Raw genomic sequence first — 19907 nt, forward strand, 5'->3', positions numbered from 1 at the left:
GAGAGAGGGAGAATCCCAAGCAGACTCTAAGCTGCCAGCACAGAGCCTGATGAGGAGCTCGAACCCATGAACTGTGAGATCATGACCTGAGCTGAAATCAAGAGTCGGATGCTTAAATGACTAAGCCATCCAGGTGCCCCAAGAGTTGATCCTCTTTTAAAGTTATGGTGAGGTGTATTGATTAGAGCCCACATCATTTTAGACTCTTGGGGAAGACAGTTTGTAGTGTGTTTGCTATAGTTGCATTTTTTTTTTTTTAAAGGAAAAAAACTTCTGGCATATTTTAAAAGATTTCTAAGAAATTGACGTAGCATTACGTGTATTTCCTACAACCAAACTGCTTCCAGAAGTCATGTTTAAAGCAATTACAGAACATGTTTTCTTTTTTAGCAGCTTTATTGACATGAATTCACGTATCATAAATTTCACCCATTTAAAGTTTTCATTTCATTGGTTTTTAGTATATTCACAGAGTTGTGCAACTACCTCCACCCTCTAATTTCCAAAACAGTTTTTACCTACAGAGAAATCCCATATCCATTAGCAGTTACTCATCATTCCTCCCTGTCTTCAGCTCCCGGAAACCACTAATCTGTGTCCTGCCTTCCATGTATTTTCCTATTCTAGACGTTTTGTATAAATGGAGTCTCACAATGTGTAGGCTTATGACTAGCACTTTTCACTCAGCCATCATGTTTTCTGGGTTTATTCATGTTATAGCAGACAGTACTTTTTTTGTGTGTGGCTGAATAGTATTCCATCGTATGAACAAAACACATATTATTTGTTCAGTTGATGGTATTTGGGTTGTTTCCATTCTTTGGTTATTACGAGTAACGCTATGAAACATCCATGTATAACAGTGTGTGTGGACAGATGTTTGCAGGTCTGTTATATACCTAGACGTGGAATTGCTAGGTTGTGAGGTAACTTTATGTTAAGTCTTTGAGGAATTGCCAAACTTTTCCACAGTGGCTGCACCATTTACATTCCTGTTAGCATTGTTTGAGGGTATTAAGTTCTTTGAATACATTCCTTTTTAGGCAGTTACTCTTGGAAACTGCTTAACTAAGGAAAAAAAAAGTCATAAAGATTATAAGACAACTGAGCAAAGAAGAGAGTTGTCTTATATTAAAAGTATTTAAATGGTGATTCATTTCTTAGAGTAGCTGTCTTCTGATTCACTAATAAGTTCACTTGGAAATATACATCACAGTAATTCTTAAGATCTCCAGCATGAATTTTTTTTTTAATGCTTATTATTTTTGAGAGGGAAAGAGCATACCCGCACACACAAGTGGGGCAGAGAGTGGGTGACAAAGGATCTGAAGCAGGCTCTGTGCTGATAGCAGCAAACTGATATGGGGTTTGAACTCATGAACTTCGAGATCATGACCTGAGCAGAAGTTGGACACTCAAACTGACTGAGCCACCCAGGCACCCCTGCGTGAAACTTAATTCTGTAAAACATTTTTATAGTTGACCCTTGAATAACATGGGGTTTAGAGATGTCATTTCCCCTGACACAGTCGAAAATCTGAGTATAACTTTGACTCCCCCCAGAACTTAACTACTAATAGCTGCTGTTGACCAGAAACCTAACATAGTCAACATTGTGTATTTATTTGTATTTGTGTATATATGTATTTATCATATACTGTATTCTTACAATAAAGTTACAGAAAAGAAAATGTTATTAAGAAAATCATAAGGAAAATATACTTACACTACTGTACTGTAAGAATGGATCAGGTTCATGAGTGCCCTCTCCTCTCGCCCCAGTAGATAGCCCAGGAGAGTTCCTTGGTCTAGTTTAAAATCACAGCCTGTTTTGTCCAGCTCAACTTTACAGTAACAGTTGGTGTCTGTGAACCTACATCTATGTGGTATTTCTTTTTCACTTTTCCTAAAAATCTTTATAGTTTAAATTTAGAATTCTTTTTCAAGTGTTATTTTCCTTTATTCACAGAATTTTAGCAAACTGGTTACAAGTCAAGTTCATGGGAGGTGATGGCTCAGTGGGCGACACAGGCACCATGGCTGGGGGAATTCAGACGCTTGCGCTGTTTCACGCTCTCAGCAGCAAAGGGGATCAGACAGTCGCTGTCAATGTGTGTATAAAGGTAGGTGAGAATCGTGTATTTACTTCTGTGATTTTCTTTTTTTTTAATTATTTTTTTTGAGAGAGAGAGAGAGAGACACAGAGAGACAGAGCATGAGTGGGGAAGGGGCAGAGTGAGGACGACACACAGAATCTGAAGTAGGCTCCAGGCTCTGAGCTGTCAGCACAGAGCCTGATGTGGGGCTCGAACTCACGGACCACGAGATCATGACCTGGGCTGAAGTTGAATGCTGAGCCACCCAGGCGCCCCTGTGATTTTCTTATTTCACTCACTCTTAGACATTATTGGAATCATGGAAGTGCCTTGAAGTGGTTTTGAAGAAGTGTGGGAGGCTCAGAAGCCCGTATCATGTCTGTTCCTCTTTGTGTCCTGTTGACATCCCACGGACACCTACTTGGTGTGACATGCCAGGCTAGATTCTCAGGAGTGCTGTGAGCCTTAATCATCTCAGGTCAACAGACCTCTTTGAGAACTTGGTGAAAACTCAAAACCATCCTGACAAATGCATAGATGCACATAATTCAGGAACCCTGAACTCCTCCTTCATGGGCCTCTGATAATTAACCTAAGAAGTGTAAGAGAGCATTTCGCAAAAATACAGTGCCTGTTATATGTCACATGGTTTGCCAACAGCTAACATCTTTGCTATAATGGCTTCCTGATACATCAGGTCTTACAAGAGAGTAATTAATGGTTTTTAATCCTATGCAGTTTTCACTAAACTTGGTCCCACCAATATATATAAGTTCAGTATTGGGCATTTCAGGTCAGTTGGATTTGTTTTACATTCAACTTGTCCTAAGTTTTTGATCGTAAGTTCTAATTTTTGTTCTTCTGTATAGGTGTTTGTTTAGTATAGATGTTAATTTTTTTTTAATTTTTCTTTATTCTTACTTAAGTAGAGTTGGTACACAATGTCATGTTAGTTTCAGGTGTACAATATAATGATTCCATAAATCTATACATTATGCTATGCTCACCACAGTGTACCTACTGTCTGTCATCATACAGTGCTATTACAATACTATTCACTATATTTCCTATGCTGTACCTTTTATCCCCTTAATTATTCATTCCATGACTGGAAGCTCATACCTCCCACCCTCCTCCCATTTTGTCCAGCCCCCACTCCCTCCCTTGTGGGAACCATCGTCTGAGAGATTCTTATTTAACGAGAACCTATTTCCTCATTCGAATAAAGTCTACATAAATAAATTTTAGGTGTTAGCATATGTTCAGATAAACCCAGAAGTGTATTTTATTTGCTTGGGAAAGAACGATGCAGGGCGGAGAGTGTGGGCTTCCGTGTGGAGCAGACCTGGGGTTGTCAGCTGCTGCTCTGGCCAGCTTTTTGAGCCTAGGCGTGGTGCCCTCCATAATGTAGTCCTGACTCACTGCACCAGGGTCTCATGAGGGTTAGCCAGGTTGCATGCTCAGAGTGCTCAGTGAGAACCCGCTGTCTACCCTCTGCCCTGACCAGAGGGTTTACAGTGCCCAGGCCTCTCCTCTTCCTAAGAAGGTCACCTTTGTGGCACACCCTGCTCATCTGCGTGTGATACTGTAATCCACATTCCTTCTGTCCTTGGAGCCTCTTCAAATTGTAGTTTGGTTATAGGGTTTTTATTTATTTTGTTCTTCCATTTTATGTTACTTATTTATTTTAATTTTTTTTTTTTTTTAATTTAAGCAAACTCACAACCCCAAGATCAAGAGTCTCATGTTCTTCTAACTGAGCCAGTCAGGCACTTTTGTTTTTCTATTTTAATATTATTTATTTTATTTTCTAAAAGTAAAAGTAATACATGTATAAAACCTTAGAAATATAAGGAAGTACAGAGGAAGCATAAAGATGATAAGAGCCATTTATGCTCTTGCCATTCAGAGGTAACAGTAATGTCTTGGTTCATGTTCTTCCCTTTTTTCCTGTGATCATAAAGTCAGACTTCACCTATTGGACAATTAGTTTGTTGTTGTTCTTGCCTTTATTCTTAAGTCTTTTAATCAAAGTAATATTTGCAGTACTTAGAAAGTCAGATACATGTCATGATGCATAATGAGAGATAGCAGCCCCTGCCTCTCTCCTAGGGGTTGATTTCTGTTGTCTTCCCAAATCACATGCTTACACAGCTGTTTCTCAGTTTACCCACTTTAGATGTTCTCCACTGACTTCCCATTAAAATATATCTATTGTTGTATAACAAATTAACCCCAAACTTAGTTTAAAGTAGTCAAGATTTGTTATCTCATAGTTTCTGTGGGTCAGAAGTCCAGGTGTGGTTTAATTGGGTCCTCTGGCTCAGGGTTTCTCACAAAGCAGAAATCAAGGTGTAAGCCAAAGCTCTGGTCTCATCCGAAAGCTTGACTGAGGGAAGAGCCACTTCCAAGCTCGCTCTTGTGGTTGTTGGCAGGATTCACTTCCTTATTGGCTGTGGCCAGGGCCTCTCCATGAGGCAGTGTGTAAGTTGGTAGCTGGCTGGGCAGGACGACAGAGTCTCTCTGTAACCTAATCTTAAAAGTGATGTCTTGTCACTTTTTTCTGATTCTGTCTGTTAGAAGCACGTCATGGCAGGGGATTGTGCAAGGGCATGAGCACTAGGGGGTGGGATCATGGGGCTGTCTTCGTGGCTGCACCCCGTGCCAAGTGAGGAGTGAATTGGTACACTATGGTCCCACCCAGCCTTCCTTAATTTCCAAGGTGGCTACATCATCACTTTATCTTATCTCAGTGAGTGGGGTCACATTTTGATGGCTGTGTGATTGCTGTTTGCCTCAGAACCAGCCAAGTGTTCTGTGACTATGTTTCTTAATTTTATTGCAAATTGTAGTTGCCTTCGTTTCTCACTTACATACTTTTCTCTGTATCTCTCATTAATTTTTACCCAAATGTGCTAGCAGGTGGGTTGTGTGCATCTTAGTAGAGTTTCAGATGCTCTCTCACTTCACCTTATCCCTTTGAGAAAGTGCCATCCTCTTGCTCTCCTGTGGGCTGATAGTGTCCCAGGTTGTGGCTGCCACTCGATCTCCATACCACTAGCATGGTCCTGCTCCTCCCCCTGCTAACCCTGTGATCTCAGGCAGGTTCCATGTGACTCTGTGCTGCCTGTGTAGGAGTGCTCTTATGATCCCTCTTTTATTAAAAAAAGAGATTTGATGCTCTTGTTTATTTGTATAGTAATACCAACCGGCTCTTGTTTTCTGAGGAGCTTTCCTGATGTTCACTTTGTTCATTTCTTCCCCTTCCCCAATTTTTACTTTGTGTCTTTGTTTCAGTTTTTAAACAATCTCTGACTGGCTTGTACCTCTTGGAGAGAAAGCCTGTCTCCTTCTTACATCATACTGCATTACCCATTCATTCAGGTATGCATTTCACAAGTATTTGTTGAGTGACTTCTCTGTCCCAAGTACTATTCCACATGCTGGGTTATAGCAGAGAACACATCAACACAAATCCCTCTTCTCAGGAGCTAATATCCTGGAGGGAGAAGGAAACTCGTGGGTAGAAAAATGTCAAGTGCCCCTCCTCCTGGTTTATAATCCAAATTATGGCAGTCCTTCTCCCCTTTCCCATTCTTGCTTGCTGATACTTATTTTATTTTATCTTATTTTATTTATATATTTATTTCATTATGACTAATGCATTCCTTAATCCCCATCCCCCGTTTTACCCATCTTCCCACCTGCCTCCCCTCTGGTGACCATCAGTTTGTTTCCTATAAAGAGTCTGTTTCTTGGTTTGCCTTTCTCTTTTTCTTCATTTGCTCTGTTTGTTTTGTTTAATAAATTACACATGAGTGAGATCTTACGATCCCTCTTTTACCAAAGAGGGAACTGAGGCTCCAAGAAGTTAAACAAAATAGCCCTAGGCCACACAGCTGCCACATGGTGGCACTGCACACAGGTGCCCTTGAGGATGGAGTGAGCTGTACGTGTAGAGTTCCTAGAACAGCGCCTGACTAATACAAGTGCTTACTTGGTCCTGCCATTGACAGCAGCAGGGTGTGGGGTGTATCTTCCAGTTTCTTCCAAAGACAGGATCTGTGGGAGCAGACGTTTTAGTTTTAGTCCTTGCCTCTTTGAAAATGTGTTTACCCTTGTATTTGCTTTGTGGTTCAGTGAGGTTTGTAGAAGTGTGGGTTGAAAGGTTTTTCCTTCCAGTTTTTCTCCCAAGGTCATCTGGCATCCAGAGTTGCTGTTGAGATGCCTGAGGTGATTCCTGTTCTTTTCTCTGTGGCCTGGTCTTGTTTCTCTCTGGAAGCCTGCTCTCTGACCCTGGGGTTCTGAAAATCCACTGGGGTATGCCTGGTGACGACTTCTTTTGCTCACTGTGCTGGGTTTGACGGGGTCCTTTCAGGCTGGAGAGTACTGTTTCACTTCTGGGATGTTTTTGCATCTCAGTGCTACCTATTTTCCTTCTTTTGTTTTTTGTTCTCTTGAATTCCTGTGACAGATGTTGGATCTTGTCAGTTAATTCTCTAAGCTTCTTATCCTTTCTATTCTATTTTCTGTTTTGTTTTTAAATATCATGCTCTGGGAGATTCATTGACTTTTTTTTTTTTTTTTTTTTTTAATGTTTATTTATTTATTTATTGGGAGCGGGCAGAGAGAGAGAATCCCAAGCAGGGTCTGTGCTGTTAGCATGGAGCCCGATGTGGGGCTCAATCTCGTGAACTGTGAAATCATGACCTAAACTGAAATCAGGAGTCAGACACTTAACCAACAGCAACCCAGGTGCCCCAAATTGACTTTATATTCTATACATTCTACCAAAATTTTTATTCCATATGTATCATTCATTTTTTCTTACTGTTATTTGAATTTATCATATCATCTTGTGACTATTTTTAGATGCATCGAGAGGAAATTAGGATTTTTGAGGTCTGAGCTTTTTTATGTTCCATGCAGGATTTGTTTCCTTTGGGTTTCTCTTTCTTTATTATTCTGATCTCTCTCTTATGTTGGAGGCTCTCCTTGGACACCTTATCTGAGGCAGCCCATACCTGAGTGAGGCCCTAAAAGGCTGTCCATAAGCTCTGTGTTTGAGGTGGGGTTGCAGGTAGCTGAACAGCAAGCGTACAGTTTTTAGGGGGACTCCCAAGTGTCAGGATCTGCATGTTGTTTTCTTGGACTGTTTGGTTTCTTCGGGAAGGATTCGTCTTATCTCCTTGGCCAGCTGCTGATGGTCTTGGGACAGGTGGGGAGTGGCCAGTGCTCTGTCCCCTCCACTATGCTTGCATCATTTCAGGATAGGATGTCTGCCCAGGGGGCAGATTGCACTTAAAGGCCACCTGCAGGTGGGTGGATGACCTATAGGGCCACTGCGGTGGGTGTGACTTATCTGTGTGGTCCTGAACTTCACCTCTGGCTCTTGGTGCCACTGGATCTTGGTGCTCAGGGCTTTTGCAGGCTCAGTCAGCCTGGTTCCTTCCATACCTCCATCTGTAACTCTTAAGGCCTGGCTTCTTCTGCTTCCTTAATCTTAACAGTGATTGCTCCCATGTCTGTGATGCTCTCAAGAAACTGGTCAGAATCCCTTGTCTGCTATTGGTTTACCTTTACTCCCTTCTGTCGTTATGGGCTTTACCTGTTTGGGTTCTTTTGGGGGGGGGGGCGGTGCTTACCTGTTTTTATACCTGTTTAAGGGTAATTGTTAAGATTAAAGTAACATCTTCAAACACACTTCTAGCTAGAGGCTGAATTATCTGTTGACTTGGCTGTTTCTTGCACTAATCTACAGCCTCACGGAGGAGGGCAGCCCAGAGAGCAGTGAGCATTTGGTTGCGCTTATTCTGGGGCTCACATTCACTGCTGATTTGTCCCCTGGTGTGTCCCTCCTGATGGTCTAGATGTTGTTCCAGGTGGCTCACGGTGCTCTCAGCGACTGCGCCCTTGATGCTGTGGAGACGCAGAAGGAGCTCCTGGGAGCCAGTGGGCTCATGCTGCTGCTTCCCCCCAAAGTGGAGAGTGAGGACATGGCGGAGGACGTGTACTGGCTGTCTGCGTTGCTACAGCTCAAGCAGCTCCTGCAGGCCAAGCCCTTCCAGCCTGCACTTCCACTTGTGGTCCTTGTACCTAGCCCAGGAGGGGATGTCATGGAGAAGGAAGTGGAAGATGGTTTGTGAAGGCAATTTCGTTTATGAACCAGCATGTTTAAAAATGGGTCGAGCCCCTGGTTTGAGGACGTGCTGGCAGTGTGGTGTGTGTAGGGAGTCGAGGGACAGCAGTGACTGGGAGCAGGGATGGGCGGGGTCAGTGCAGTGAGATGTGTTAGTTTGTCTGCACGCTGAGAGCATAAGACAGGTAACCTCTGTCTGTTTCTCTCAAAGGTCTGATGCTACAGGATTTGGTTTCAGCCAGGCTGATTTCAGATTATACCGTTATTGAGATTCCTGATTCCATTAATGACTTACAAGGCACAACTAAGGTGAGAAGTCTTCATCATTTTTAAAGGCCCGATAAGACATTTCAATTTTCCCCTTTTGTTCCGTCTTAAATGTAGTATATGTTACTGCTTGGATTTTTAACATTATATTTTGACAACTTAAGAAAATGTAAGCAGAAATCAAAATAAGAGACAAAATTTGCCTACAGTCCTGCTCTCTGAAACATATTAAATTGTTCATGTAAATTTTTTTTAGAGGTTTTGTTGTAATAGTTCCATTTTGGGAAAGAAGTGCCTGGAATTACGATGAAAGTAACTGCGGGAAGCTAGAGGGTGTGAGAGTATGTGGGTGTGCAGCAAGGTGCTGGGCTTCCTAAGCATGGGGGGCCCTGGCTTCCCTTTCGGTGCGTGGTGAAGGTGGTGTGCAGGGCTGGGTTACCTTGGGCCTGAGCCCTTCCAGGGTGACCCTGCAGGCTTTACTCCTCGGGATAAGATGGGACCTGGAGCCCCTCTCTGGGAGGCATAGGGGGCGGAACTCTAGTGCCGTGGAAGCTTCTGCCCGCTTCCTAGTGTGGTTGAGAAGCTGGTGTTCCCCGTGGCACCTGCTGTGACAGCTGTGAGAGAGGTACTTTCGGGAAGCTCTTTCTGAAAAACAGGATGAACCGTTTAACCGAGTCTCTCCTGAATGTTTTTGCGTCTCAGGTTTCACGGGCTGTGCAGTGGCTGGTCTCCCACTGCCCCTGTTGCCTTGACCTTTGCTGCCAGACCCTCATTCAGTACGTGGAAGATGGGGTTGGCCGTGAGTTTAGCGGCCGGTTTTTCCATGACAGAAGAGAGAGGCGGCAGGGCGGCCTGGTCTCACAGGAGCCTGGAGCCATCATTGAGCTGTTCAACAGTGTGCTGCACTTCCTGGCCTCCCTGGTGTCATCTGAACAGCTGTGCGACCTGTCCTGGCCTGTCACTGAGTTTGCCGAAGTAGGGGGCAGCCGGCTGCTTCCTCACCTTCACTGGAATGCCCCGGAGCACTTGGCCTGGTTAAGGCAGGCTGTGCTTGGCTTCCAGCTTCCACAGATGGACCTTCCACCCCCGGGGGGTACGTGCTCTTGCTAAGGGGTCCTGGCTGGGGAGGAATGTGGGACAGCTAAGTCTCCTGTTTTCCGTTCTTACTATAGTGATAATCTGGCAGGTATTGGGCGCTGATGTGAGATTTGTATGTCCTCATCCACTGTGCGCCCCCTGCTCCCACACTATACCCATTCACACCTGCCTTTGGGTTTAGGAGTCAGAGTTGGGGCTGTTTGTGGGGGGCTGTGGGCCCTTCATCACTAATAGAGCAGCCTGTGGGTGTCCGCACGGCCCAGGAAAGAACGTGGTAAGTGGTGTTGGCCTGAACACGTAGCCCAAGGCCCACGGTTTCTGAATTGACAGCAGGTTCTATCCTGCCTTTGCCACAGGGTGTGGGGGCAAAGAGCGTGGGGACCAGGCAGCCCTGCCCACATTGCTGGCTCCGCTGGGACCATGACACTCTGTTACTTTAACACCAGTGTTCCTTCTTTGTCGAAGAAACCTCTGTTCTGTGACTCTGGTTGTGCCCAGGTGAGGCTGTTGTGATGAAGACTCTATAGGTCCCCTGGGCTGGGCAAGGAGGCTGTCCCTTCCTTTGCTCACACTGTTAGGAGGGAATGAGGCTGTTTGCTACTTATGTAGTACAATACATGGCCTTGGCACGGCCACTCTCCTTTGGGCCTTTGAACAGAGACCTCAGGTACCCTGGTAAACTTTGGGTTGTGGGGGTGCCTGGGTGGCTCAGTTAAGCATCCGACTTTGGCTCAGGTCATGATCTTATTACTGTTTGTGAGTTTGAGCTCCGCATTGGGCTCTGTGCTGACAGGTCAGAGCCTGGAGCCTGCTTCGGATTCTGTGTCTCCGTCTCTCTCTGCTCCTCCCCCCACTCATGCTCTGTCTCTCAAAAATAAACATTAAAAAAATTTTTTTTAATGGGGTGTGGTCTTCAGTAGGTCTCATAGATGCTCGTTATTGAAGAAACCCAAACGGAAGCAAACCACACGATGTAAATATGAGCTAGGGCAAGGTTCCCCAAAAGAAGCCCAGACTTCCGGTACCAGATTCCCCTGGGTGCTTTTTACAATACAGATTTCTGGTGTAACCACAGTCCTGTATAATCAGAGCCTCTAGGTTGGACTCTGTTGTTTATTTTGTCCAGGGTGACTGTTTGCATCTCTTAACGGGACGTGGGGAGGGAGATGCTCTTTGTTCAACAGCTGTGGTTCTATTGTATTCAAATTTGAAAGCAAACTTCTCAAATACACAGTTATCTTTTCCTAAGAAAATGTGGAGTGAAGACATTTTGTGTAGTGTCCACCTATATACTCTGGCCAAATCTTGTAACTGAGGAGGTGTTTTCTCTCCAGCGCCCTGGCTCCCCGTATGCTCCATGGTGGTCCAGTATGCCTCCCAGATCCCCAGCTCTTGCCAGACGCGGCCTGTCCTCCAGTCCCAGGTGGAAAACCTGCTCCGCAGAACCTACCGCAGGTGGAAGAGCAAGAGCCATTCGCTGGGCCAGGGGGCAGGGCCCTCAGTTGCCGAGATCCCATGGGATGACATAATTGCCTTGTGCATCAACCACAAGCTGAGGGACTGGACACCCCCTAGGCTTCCTATCACCTCAGGTAATTAGTGCTCGGTGCTGTGGGGTCACATCAGGAGAACTACTTGGTCCAGTTTCAGCAAAGAAAGATGTTTACTTTGATGTTTCTTTTTCTGTGGGTCGCTGCCCTTCCTTTCTATAGGACTCCCCTTTAAGCCAGTGACTTCCAGGTGACTGTTAACATTGGGAGGAGCTAGGAGTATTCCGGGGGAGCCTGGAACCATCTCCCTGAAATGGGCCCCTAGGCTGGCTCTAAGTTAGATTTCGGTAGCTCTGAGTAGTTGTACTGGTCATGCCACAGTCTGGACCTGAGCCTGTCTGAACCTTAAATGACCCATGGATGGTGAGGCATGTTTCGTCAAGCATGGGAGTCACATAAGTGCATGGCTTTAGTTAGTAGGGCTTGTTCTTAAATCAGTGTATAAGCAAACTTCAAGTGGTCACCTGTTGCTTGTTGCTCTTTTGATACTCTTTTCTCATTTGTTTTTGTATTTTTTCAGAGGCTCTGAGTGAAGATGGTCAGATATGTGTATATTTTTTTAAAAACCACTTGAAAGCATATGATGTTCCTTTGTCATGGGAACAAGCCAGAATGCAGACACAGAAGGAGCTACATCTGAGTCATGGGCGGTGAGATCTGTGTGTATTGTGTGTTTCTGTCCTGACAGCCAGCAGAGCAAACTGCATTATTCTCCTCCAGAGTACAGAGACAGAACATTAATGTTCTACGCACAGAATCCAGCCCACTGTGGTTAGATTTAGACAAATACCTCAGGAACAGATCATTCTTATGCAAGCATCTCATTTATCAGACAAACCTGACCCTGAAATCATAACATAGCCAGGAGAATCTAGACAAAAGAAAGCAGACATTTCATCTCACCTACAAACCTAGTTCAAAAGTACTGAATAAAATGTGTTAGCACATATAATTTTCCAGTACATAAAAAAGTTCACAAGTAGGCTTTATCCCAGGATAAACAATGTCAACAACAGAAATCTCTTGTAATTTGCTGTCATAGAAAAATAGTGATCATTTCAGTAGGTATTTAAGTTCTTTTATTAATATCTGTACCCTCCAAACCCAATTTATACTCATTCTTGATAAAATTTCTTATCAAACTTGGGTAAAAAAACTCCTTACCTTCATAAGGCATTTCACCATAAAACTACCAAAAAAAAAAAAAAAAAAAAAAAAAATCCTTCTTGCTAAGACATTAGAAATATGAATGTCAAAACAGCCTGAGCTGCCTGATTTCACTTGTTCACTGCTGTCCTGGGAATGCTGCCCTGATGCAGGGACACAGATAAGATGGTGTAAATACCAAAAAGAAGGAGTAACTGTTGTTTTTAGACAGTTAAAATTGTCACTTCAAGAAAATCAACAGTTACATCCATAGAACTATTTGGAGTTCAGCCAGGTGATCAGACAGATGGACTTAAATGTACAAAAATTCTCATTCACAGCAGCAACTAACCCTTAACATATGGACGTATACTGATCCAGGAAAGGAACTAAACCCTTGTGCAGGGAACTCTCAGGGACTTGAAGGTGCAAAGAAAACCTGAATGAGGGAGAGGTCGGCTAGCTTTGTTGATGGGAAGATGGAGTGGTGTAAAGATGTCAGTTCTTAAACTGTAAAGTCAGGGCTTTTCTAATCAAAAACCCAAAAGAGGAATTTTCCCCCTGGTCTTGACAAGTTAATTCTAAAATATATTAGGATGAGAAAATATGTAGCAATTGCTGAGAAAATTTTGAATAAGAGTAACAAGGAGGTGGGGTGCCTGGTGGCTTAGTTGGGCAAGCACCCAACTTTTGATTTTGGCTTAGGTCATGATCTCAAAGTTTGGTTCGTGGGATCCAGTCCTGGTTCGGGCTCTGTGCTGTCAGCACAGAGCCTGCTCGGGATTCTTTCTCTCCCTCTCTCTTTGCCCCTCCCCCTACAAACAAATAAACATTATAAATAAATAAATAAATAACAAGGAGGATCTGCTGTGCCTCATATCAGAACATATAGTAAAGTTACAACAAATAGATGAGAATAGGAAGTCCAGAAACAAAAACCATATGGGACAAAGTACCATGCGAAACCAGTGAGGACAGACGGCATCTATTTAGAAAAAATAAAAATAGTAGACCCCCTTTCTCCCTCTGTGAATATTACTTACACAGGGATTTAAGAGCTAAATGTAAAAATACGAACCTTACCAACATTAGGGTAAAATAGAACCTTGTTGATAACCTTGGGATGGGAAACCAAACTCCGAGTAGAGAAGATCCAAGCACCCAGTTGCCCAGGAGAGAAGGTAAGCCTTTCCTGTAAGGCAGAGGTTGCCCTTCCTTCCTTTGTGCCCAAGCCTGACCCTGAGGGAAGCAGGAAGTAGGCAAGGGTAGGTCTGGGGCTCTGAAGGGTAGGTCTGGGGCTCTGTGTCTACACGCACACTCTACCTGCTGCTGGAGGAACCTTTCTTCCTCCTTCCTGACCATAAGCATTTCAAAACATGTACTTACAGTTTGGGGATAAAGTCTTCGCACCCGTCTGCAAACAAGTTTCCTGCTCCGATACTGCACATGCACTGGAAAGGGAAGAGGAATGTAGAGCATGGCCCAGAGGGGCGGGCTCCCAGCACCCAGGATCTGATGCGTGGAGCCTCCGCCCAGGAGCTCCTGGCCCAGTGTCTGTCCCGGAGTCTGCTGCTGGAGAAAGAGGAGAGCAAGAGGTGAAGTCTATTCCCTTAGGTTTATTGTGTCCGTTAGGCCCCTTCATGCTGGATTAGCAAGGATCACAGTGACGTGACTGTTTGAAAAAGAAGGCAAGTCAGATGTGTGAAGTATAAGCTCTTTGAAGGCAGAGGCAGTGCCCTAGATAGTAGGTCTAAAACTGTTTGAAATCAGTTTCATTACTGTTTATTACTGAGAGTCATAAGTTTTCTGGTGGGAGAGAAAGCATGGCTGGCTGATGGAGTCTCTTCAGTAGATAGTGAGTGCTGAATGTGTGGCTGGCACTGGCTCTCTGCCCTTGGCAAGCCTGAGGGTGCCAGTGCGTCGTCCCACACCGTAGACACTCCTCTGCGTCTCCCACCACCCTTCTTAATGGTTTTACTGAGAAAGAGAACCAGGAAGAAGGCAGTTTACAAGGTGGCCTTTACCCCATCCCCTCACCCCCAGCAGCCTCCCTGGGTCCAGCTTATCACCAAGGGCAGCCCCTCCCCTTGGCTGGGATCCCATCTCCCACCCACTCAGGACACTCACGTGAGCTGCTCTGTTATGTCCCCTTCCTCCCAGCACCCTAGAACAGGGAACCATGCCTGAGCCATGCTCCTTTGATCGTAAACTCCTCAAACAGTGTGATCCTCCCTTCTGTCCTCCCAGTCTCTCCTGAGCCCCTCCCTGCCCCCATGTCTGCACTGGTAAGAGTCACAAGCAGCTTGCTGAACTGACCATGAGCCCCAGTCTCCAGCAGCGTTCCACACCTTTGTTCTCTCCCTCCTACCTCGCAGGAGACCTAGTCCCTTTCCTGCCCAGCTGGTAACTCCCCCTAGGGCTCTCCGGGTTCTTCTTCATCCCCCGACCCCCTCACCTAGCCTCTGTGCTGTTTGCACCCCCACTCCCCAGTGATAATCTCCAATTTCAAATAACGTCAATATTCTGACAACTCCATATCTAAAAACCCCGAGTTCTCTGAAATCCAGATTTGAATATGCAACGGCTTCCTTAAAATCTTCATTAGTCATTTATAGGATGCCTGATAGCCATCTCAAAGCTAACATCCCAAATCTAATTCCAGGTTTTCCCCCATTTGAGATGGTCTTCCCAGTTGATGAGATTTTGTCCTTCCAGCTGCCCAGGCCCAATGCTTTGGAATTATTCTTCCACATCCAGTTCATCCATAAATCCTATTGTCTCTATCAAAAATGTATTCAGACTTGGACCGTATGTTGCAGTGGGCTGTGGTCTAGTCTTGGCAGACCCAGTGTGAACCTTTCGTGTGAAGCAGAGGTCATGTTTTCCTTTGCTCACAACCTTCCAATGACTTCCTCTCCAATGAAAGGCAGAATCCTTATGAGGTGGGCAGGGCCTATGTGATCTGCCTCCCATTTCCTTTCTGACCTCTGCTCCTTCAACCTGTGAGGTAGCACACAGCCAAGCCTTTGTGCCTGCTGTTTCTTTTGCCTGGAACTCTTCAGCCACCCCCAGATATCCCTGTGGCTCACATTACACTCATGTCCAGTCTCTGCTCAAATGTCCGCTTCTCAGCGAGGTCTTCCTTGCCTGTCCCTCAAACCCTTCCTGTCTTCATGTCTCTGCTTTGTCTTTCTCACCTTCAGACTGCATTTCCCTTTTCTTTTGTTCTTTGTCTATCTCCCCTCACTAAACTATAAGCTGCTTATAGCTGGGCCTTGTCTCTTTTCTTTCAGTGCTGTATCCCTGGTACCTAGAATGGTGCGTAGTGTTTGGTGGGGGCTTGTTGGAAGAGTGAATGAATGTGTCATGATTTTCAAAGTAGACTTTCATAGGTGTGTATCGTTTAAGCAGTTGGATCAGATTGTTTTTCTTGAAAAGATCAGTGAAAAAAGTGGATGGAGTGAACATCTTAACAAGTGTGTTAGGTGGTGGTGGGATATTACTTTGAGTTAATTTTAAACTGTAAGCAGCAATCCACACATCTGGATAATCCATCAAGAGATAAGAATTAATTATAAATACCAAAATAAGCCAGAGAAAATAAACCAAATGGGAGAATTATGAGTAATGTTAAGTAACATGCAAAAGCAGTTGTTTGGATAAATGTGACCTTTTCTGTTAAATATAAATTGGACTTACAAATTAAAGAGAAGATTAAAAATTTTTAGGAGTGTGGTTCTGCTTCTCATAACTGTTCTACCCTTAGTAAAAAGCAAAGCTTTAAAAGGTTAAAAGTAGGGGTGCCTGGTTGGCTCAGTTGGTGGAACAAGTGACTCTTGATTCTCGGGGTTGTAAGTTTGAGTCCCATGTTGGATATAGAGATTACTAAAAAATAAAATCTTAAAATTTTTTTTAATTAAAAATATTTATAGGAGAAAAGTGAATGATAGTTAAATGTTTTATTCCTCATTCTCAAATGCTTTAGGTTTGAAGATCAGCTTCAGCAGTGGTTGTCTGCAGACGCAGGAGTGTTTACAGATTCAACATCCCTTCCCCTCTACCTTCCTCAGACCCTGGTGTCTCTGCCTCAGACTATTGAACCTGTGATGAAGACAGTGACCACTACCAGCCCTCAGGTGGGAGGAGCGTACATTTGGCATTTGAATTAGAATTGAAGACTGAGAGAATGGCGGGGAAAAGTAACATCTCCATTCATCATATGGTATTGTGATGACCAATAAATTATTAGCTTAAATTAGATCTTTTCTTAATCTGTCAGTGTTATAGAGGCCCAGCTAATTCTGAGTTTCTATGTGTGAAATGAAGGGAGAGTGGAATTAAAACATGCTTACAAATTGAACAAAACCCATAACCGTGTTCTGACACGCAGTGAGGGCATTGAGGAGAATAACAAAGGTGATGACGGTGGCTTCTGTTTGTGCACATGATGTCCAAGCCTTGGCATCACCCCAGTCTTCCTCTGCGGGATTAACTTTCCCTGAGGAAAATTAATGACCGAGGAAGGTAAGATCACAGACGTCAGGGGCTCACCCAGGAGTGTGGCTGAGCTGCTTTTCAGAGCCAGACCTGATTGGCTCCGAAGCTCAAGGTCTTTCTACCTCATGATCCTCTTTCAGTGGTAACAGAAGCAAAAACAGAGTTTTCATCATAGATTATAATGCTGGTCATTTAAAAAGTGTGCTCCTGGACTGGTTTTAGGAAGCCCTTCAATAGGGAAGAAAAGCAAATTAAGAAGGCATACTGTTTCCATTCATCAGTTTGGCAGGTACCTTAAGAATGTTTGTACGTTTTGACTTAACAATTCTGCCCTAAAGAAACTACCATATATAACAAAAATTGATGGGTTTTTGTTGTTGTTGTTCACCTGTAGTATTAATCATACTGCATAAAAAAATGGAAACTAAATATCCAAAGATGGGAGTCAGGTTAAACAGTTACAGGACATATGATGGAATAGCTCATAGCCCTTGACAATTATATTTTATAAAAATGACTGACACTGGAAGTGGATGATACAGTGAAGAGAAACATTCTATGTGCAGGTGATACCAGCTGTATATGTATGTGCTGAAAGAGGCTGGGAGGATGTATATGATAGATGCCAAGAAACGGGTTTGTTGAGCCCAGCAGGCCACAGATGAAGTTTCTAACATGAATCAGATATACTGCCTTCAAAGAGAATATATTTGGGTTTATGGATCTCCCCAAACTATTTTTAGGTTCTTTTTTATTTAAATAGAATGAAAGGCCAAGGGAGCAACTGCAGTTGTCAGAGGCAACAGGCACATCTGTGACTGAACGGCTCAAGTACCTGGAAAGGCTGATGCAGAGTTCAAGGGAGGAGGAAGTTGCCTCTGAGCTCCATCTCTCTGCACTGCTGGACATGGTGGACATTTGAGCTACGGGACCTGAGAGAGTGAGAGTCTCCCGAAGATTTTTGCCTTTACTCGAAATAATGTTCTTCTCAGATGTTTGATGCACTGTTGGAAATGTGATTATTAATCATGCAAATAAACCATTTGAGTGTCTAATGAGGCCATCCCAAGTTTTCAGAATGAAAGGCTCTTTTCTCCTGTGTAGTGTCTTTGATATTCTTACGTTTCATCTCACATTGTCACCCACCAACATAGGCTCTGAGGGAGTTTGCAGCTTACATTTCTGTGTGCATCACTCATTTCTAAGTTGCAATCACTGATGTGTCAGACATCAGTAACACAGGGACAAACAAGACACAGGAACCCTGCTCACCAGGCCCACCTAGCTCACATCCAAGAGAGCCAACGTTATATGTACATAGCAATCTGAAGGTGTGTGCAGGGCATATCCCTGCCCTGGAAGCAGAGGGGAGACCGGAGGATTATGTGGAGAAGAGAGAATTCCGGGAGGGGAGTGCAGGGTGGAACTGGGCAGAATGTGATGTAGCTGAGAGGTTATGGCACCTGGAGGTGTCAGTGTGGTAGTACTGCCAAGTGAGGGGGGATAGGCCAGACCACAGAGACCCTTGCTGCCTTATTCTGAGTGCTGTGGGAGTCATTTGTTGGAAGATATTAGGAGAGAAGTGACTTGGTCACTTCTTTTAAAGATGGTATATGGGCAATTCTGGTCAGCAACACAAGGCAGGAATCTCGAAAGGGGTGCTGAGCAGCCATCCATGTGAAAAAGGAAAGGTATAATCTTGAGTTTGTTAGCAGTTGGTGTGGAAGAAGGATAAATTTGAGCCATCCACAGAAGGAGGTATTATTAATTTGGTGATGCTGAGTATGACCACCAATCTGAAATTGGCACTCAGCATCTCCCTATTATAATCCTTTAGTCTCTCCAAGAAGACTGTATCTTCTCATTCTCCTCAAACCTCCAGCATTCTTAGATGATGACCTTGCTTATTTCACTGAGAAAACAGAAGCACTAAGAACAGAACTTCTTATCCCACGACCACCAAATCTACCAGCCAATCCCTACTTCCTTAGAACAAAACTATTTACTTCTTTTAGGGATTTTTTCAGTGATTAATTTCATGTTCATCAATAAAGACCTTAAATAATGCTATTTCTTAATCTTGATTTTATTTTATTTTTTTTCCGCCGCCGCCGCTCTTAATCGTGATTTTAGACATTATCTGTTGATTTCCCACAATGAAAGAGAACTTAGCTCTCCTAGACTATCCTCTCTGCAACATACTTTATGCATGCCTAAATATCCACATTTCCTCTTCTAGTCTTCCAAACAGCTTGACAAAATGTGGGCTGAAGTGTGCATTCGGAGTTCAGTATGACTATTAATACTGTTGGCCATTGAGCCCAGTATTGGTTTATGATTACACTTCCTTTAGTTATGTTAAAATTAATAAAAGGAAACCTCATTTAAAATGGAGTCAGGAGGCCAGTAGGGGGAGCTCTAGTGCTCTACCAACCGAAGACCTCTCCGTAAGAGGGACATCTTGTCAGGATACTACTTTACTGTCCCAGCTGGAGGAAGGAAGGTTTCCTCCTGCCCAGGCCAGGCAATAGTCCGGCCAATGAGAGACTGCCACAGCTCAAGCAATGGGAGAAAGTTACAGCTCAGCTAATGAGAAGCCACAACACTTTCAGCATCCAGTTTACTACAATTGATTTTCTGTTTACAATAGCCCTGCCCAACTCCCTCTTTTCCTCTATAAGGCCATGTTCTGGTTTGTTCCTTGGAGTTACGGTTTTGCCTTAGCTTGCTTGTCTTGCGTTGTGGTTCTCTGAAATTCCCAAATAAACCCATTTTTGCTGGCAAGATAACTGATGATTTTATTTTTAAGGTTAACCGGTCCAACTTTTCAGTTTTCCCTGGAGTTGGTTGCCTTGTTTACTTGTTTTTCTATGTTATCACTACTTCACCCAAAACTTTTTGTGCTAAGTGTAAAGTTCCTTCCAACACTGTGCTAGGCTCCACTTTCTTTTGGAGATGACCCACTGGGAAACACCCGTTTTTCTGCCACAGTGTGGACATGTCCTGGATTCTGAGTCCTAGATTTTCCTCTTCCTTTGTTTGCTTTCTCATTTTGATGGAGCCCATATTCTAGCAGCCTTCTGAGCTTTCCTATCTTGTCTTTATATCTACCCT

General features: G+C 43.9%; 1 protein-coding gene across 4 annotated transcripts in view; it reads left to right on the forward strand.

Moving 5' to 3' along the window:
* Window positions 1-18863, forward strand: part of LOC122229941 (minichromosome maintenance complex component 3 associated protein) — a 55865-nt gene extending 37002 nt beyond the window's left edge. For 2 of the 4 annotated variants that reach the window (XM_042955536.1, XM_042955537.1), the window contains exons 21-29: window positions 1970-2123; window positions 7967-8234; window positions 8447-8544; window positions 9205-9595; window positions 10935-11192; window positions 11671-11800; window positions 13685-13891; window positions 16282-16432; window positions 17557-18863. In XM_042955536.1, the coding sequence (XP_042811470.1) occupies window positions 1970-2123; window positions 7967-8234; window positions 8447-8544; window positions 9205-9595; window positions 10935-11192; window positions 11671-11800; window positions 13685-13891; window positions 16282-16432; window positions 17557-17715 (1816 nt within the window). In that variant the 3' untranslated portion in view covers window positions 17716-18863. Of the gene's footprint in view, window positions 1-1969; window positions 2124-7966; window positions 8235-8446; window positions 8545-9204; window positions 9596-10934; window positions 11193-11670; window positions 11801-13684; window positions 13892-16281; window positions 16433-17536 lie in introns of all 4 variants that reach the window. The other 2 variants (XM_042955538.1, XM_042955539.1) reach the window with 2 other exon arrangements.
* Window positions 18864-19907: the final 1044 nt, after the last annotated feature.

The sequence above is a fragment of the Panthera leo genome, chromosome C2, assembly GCF_018350215.1.
Source record: "Panthera leo isolate Ple1 chromosome C2, P.leo_Ple1_pat1.1, whole genome shotgun sequence".
NCBI lineage: Eukaryota > Metazoa > Chordata > Mammalia > Carnivora > Felidae > Panthera > Panthera leo.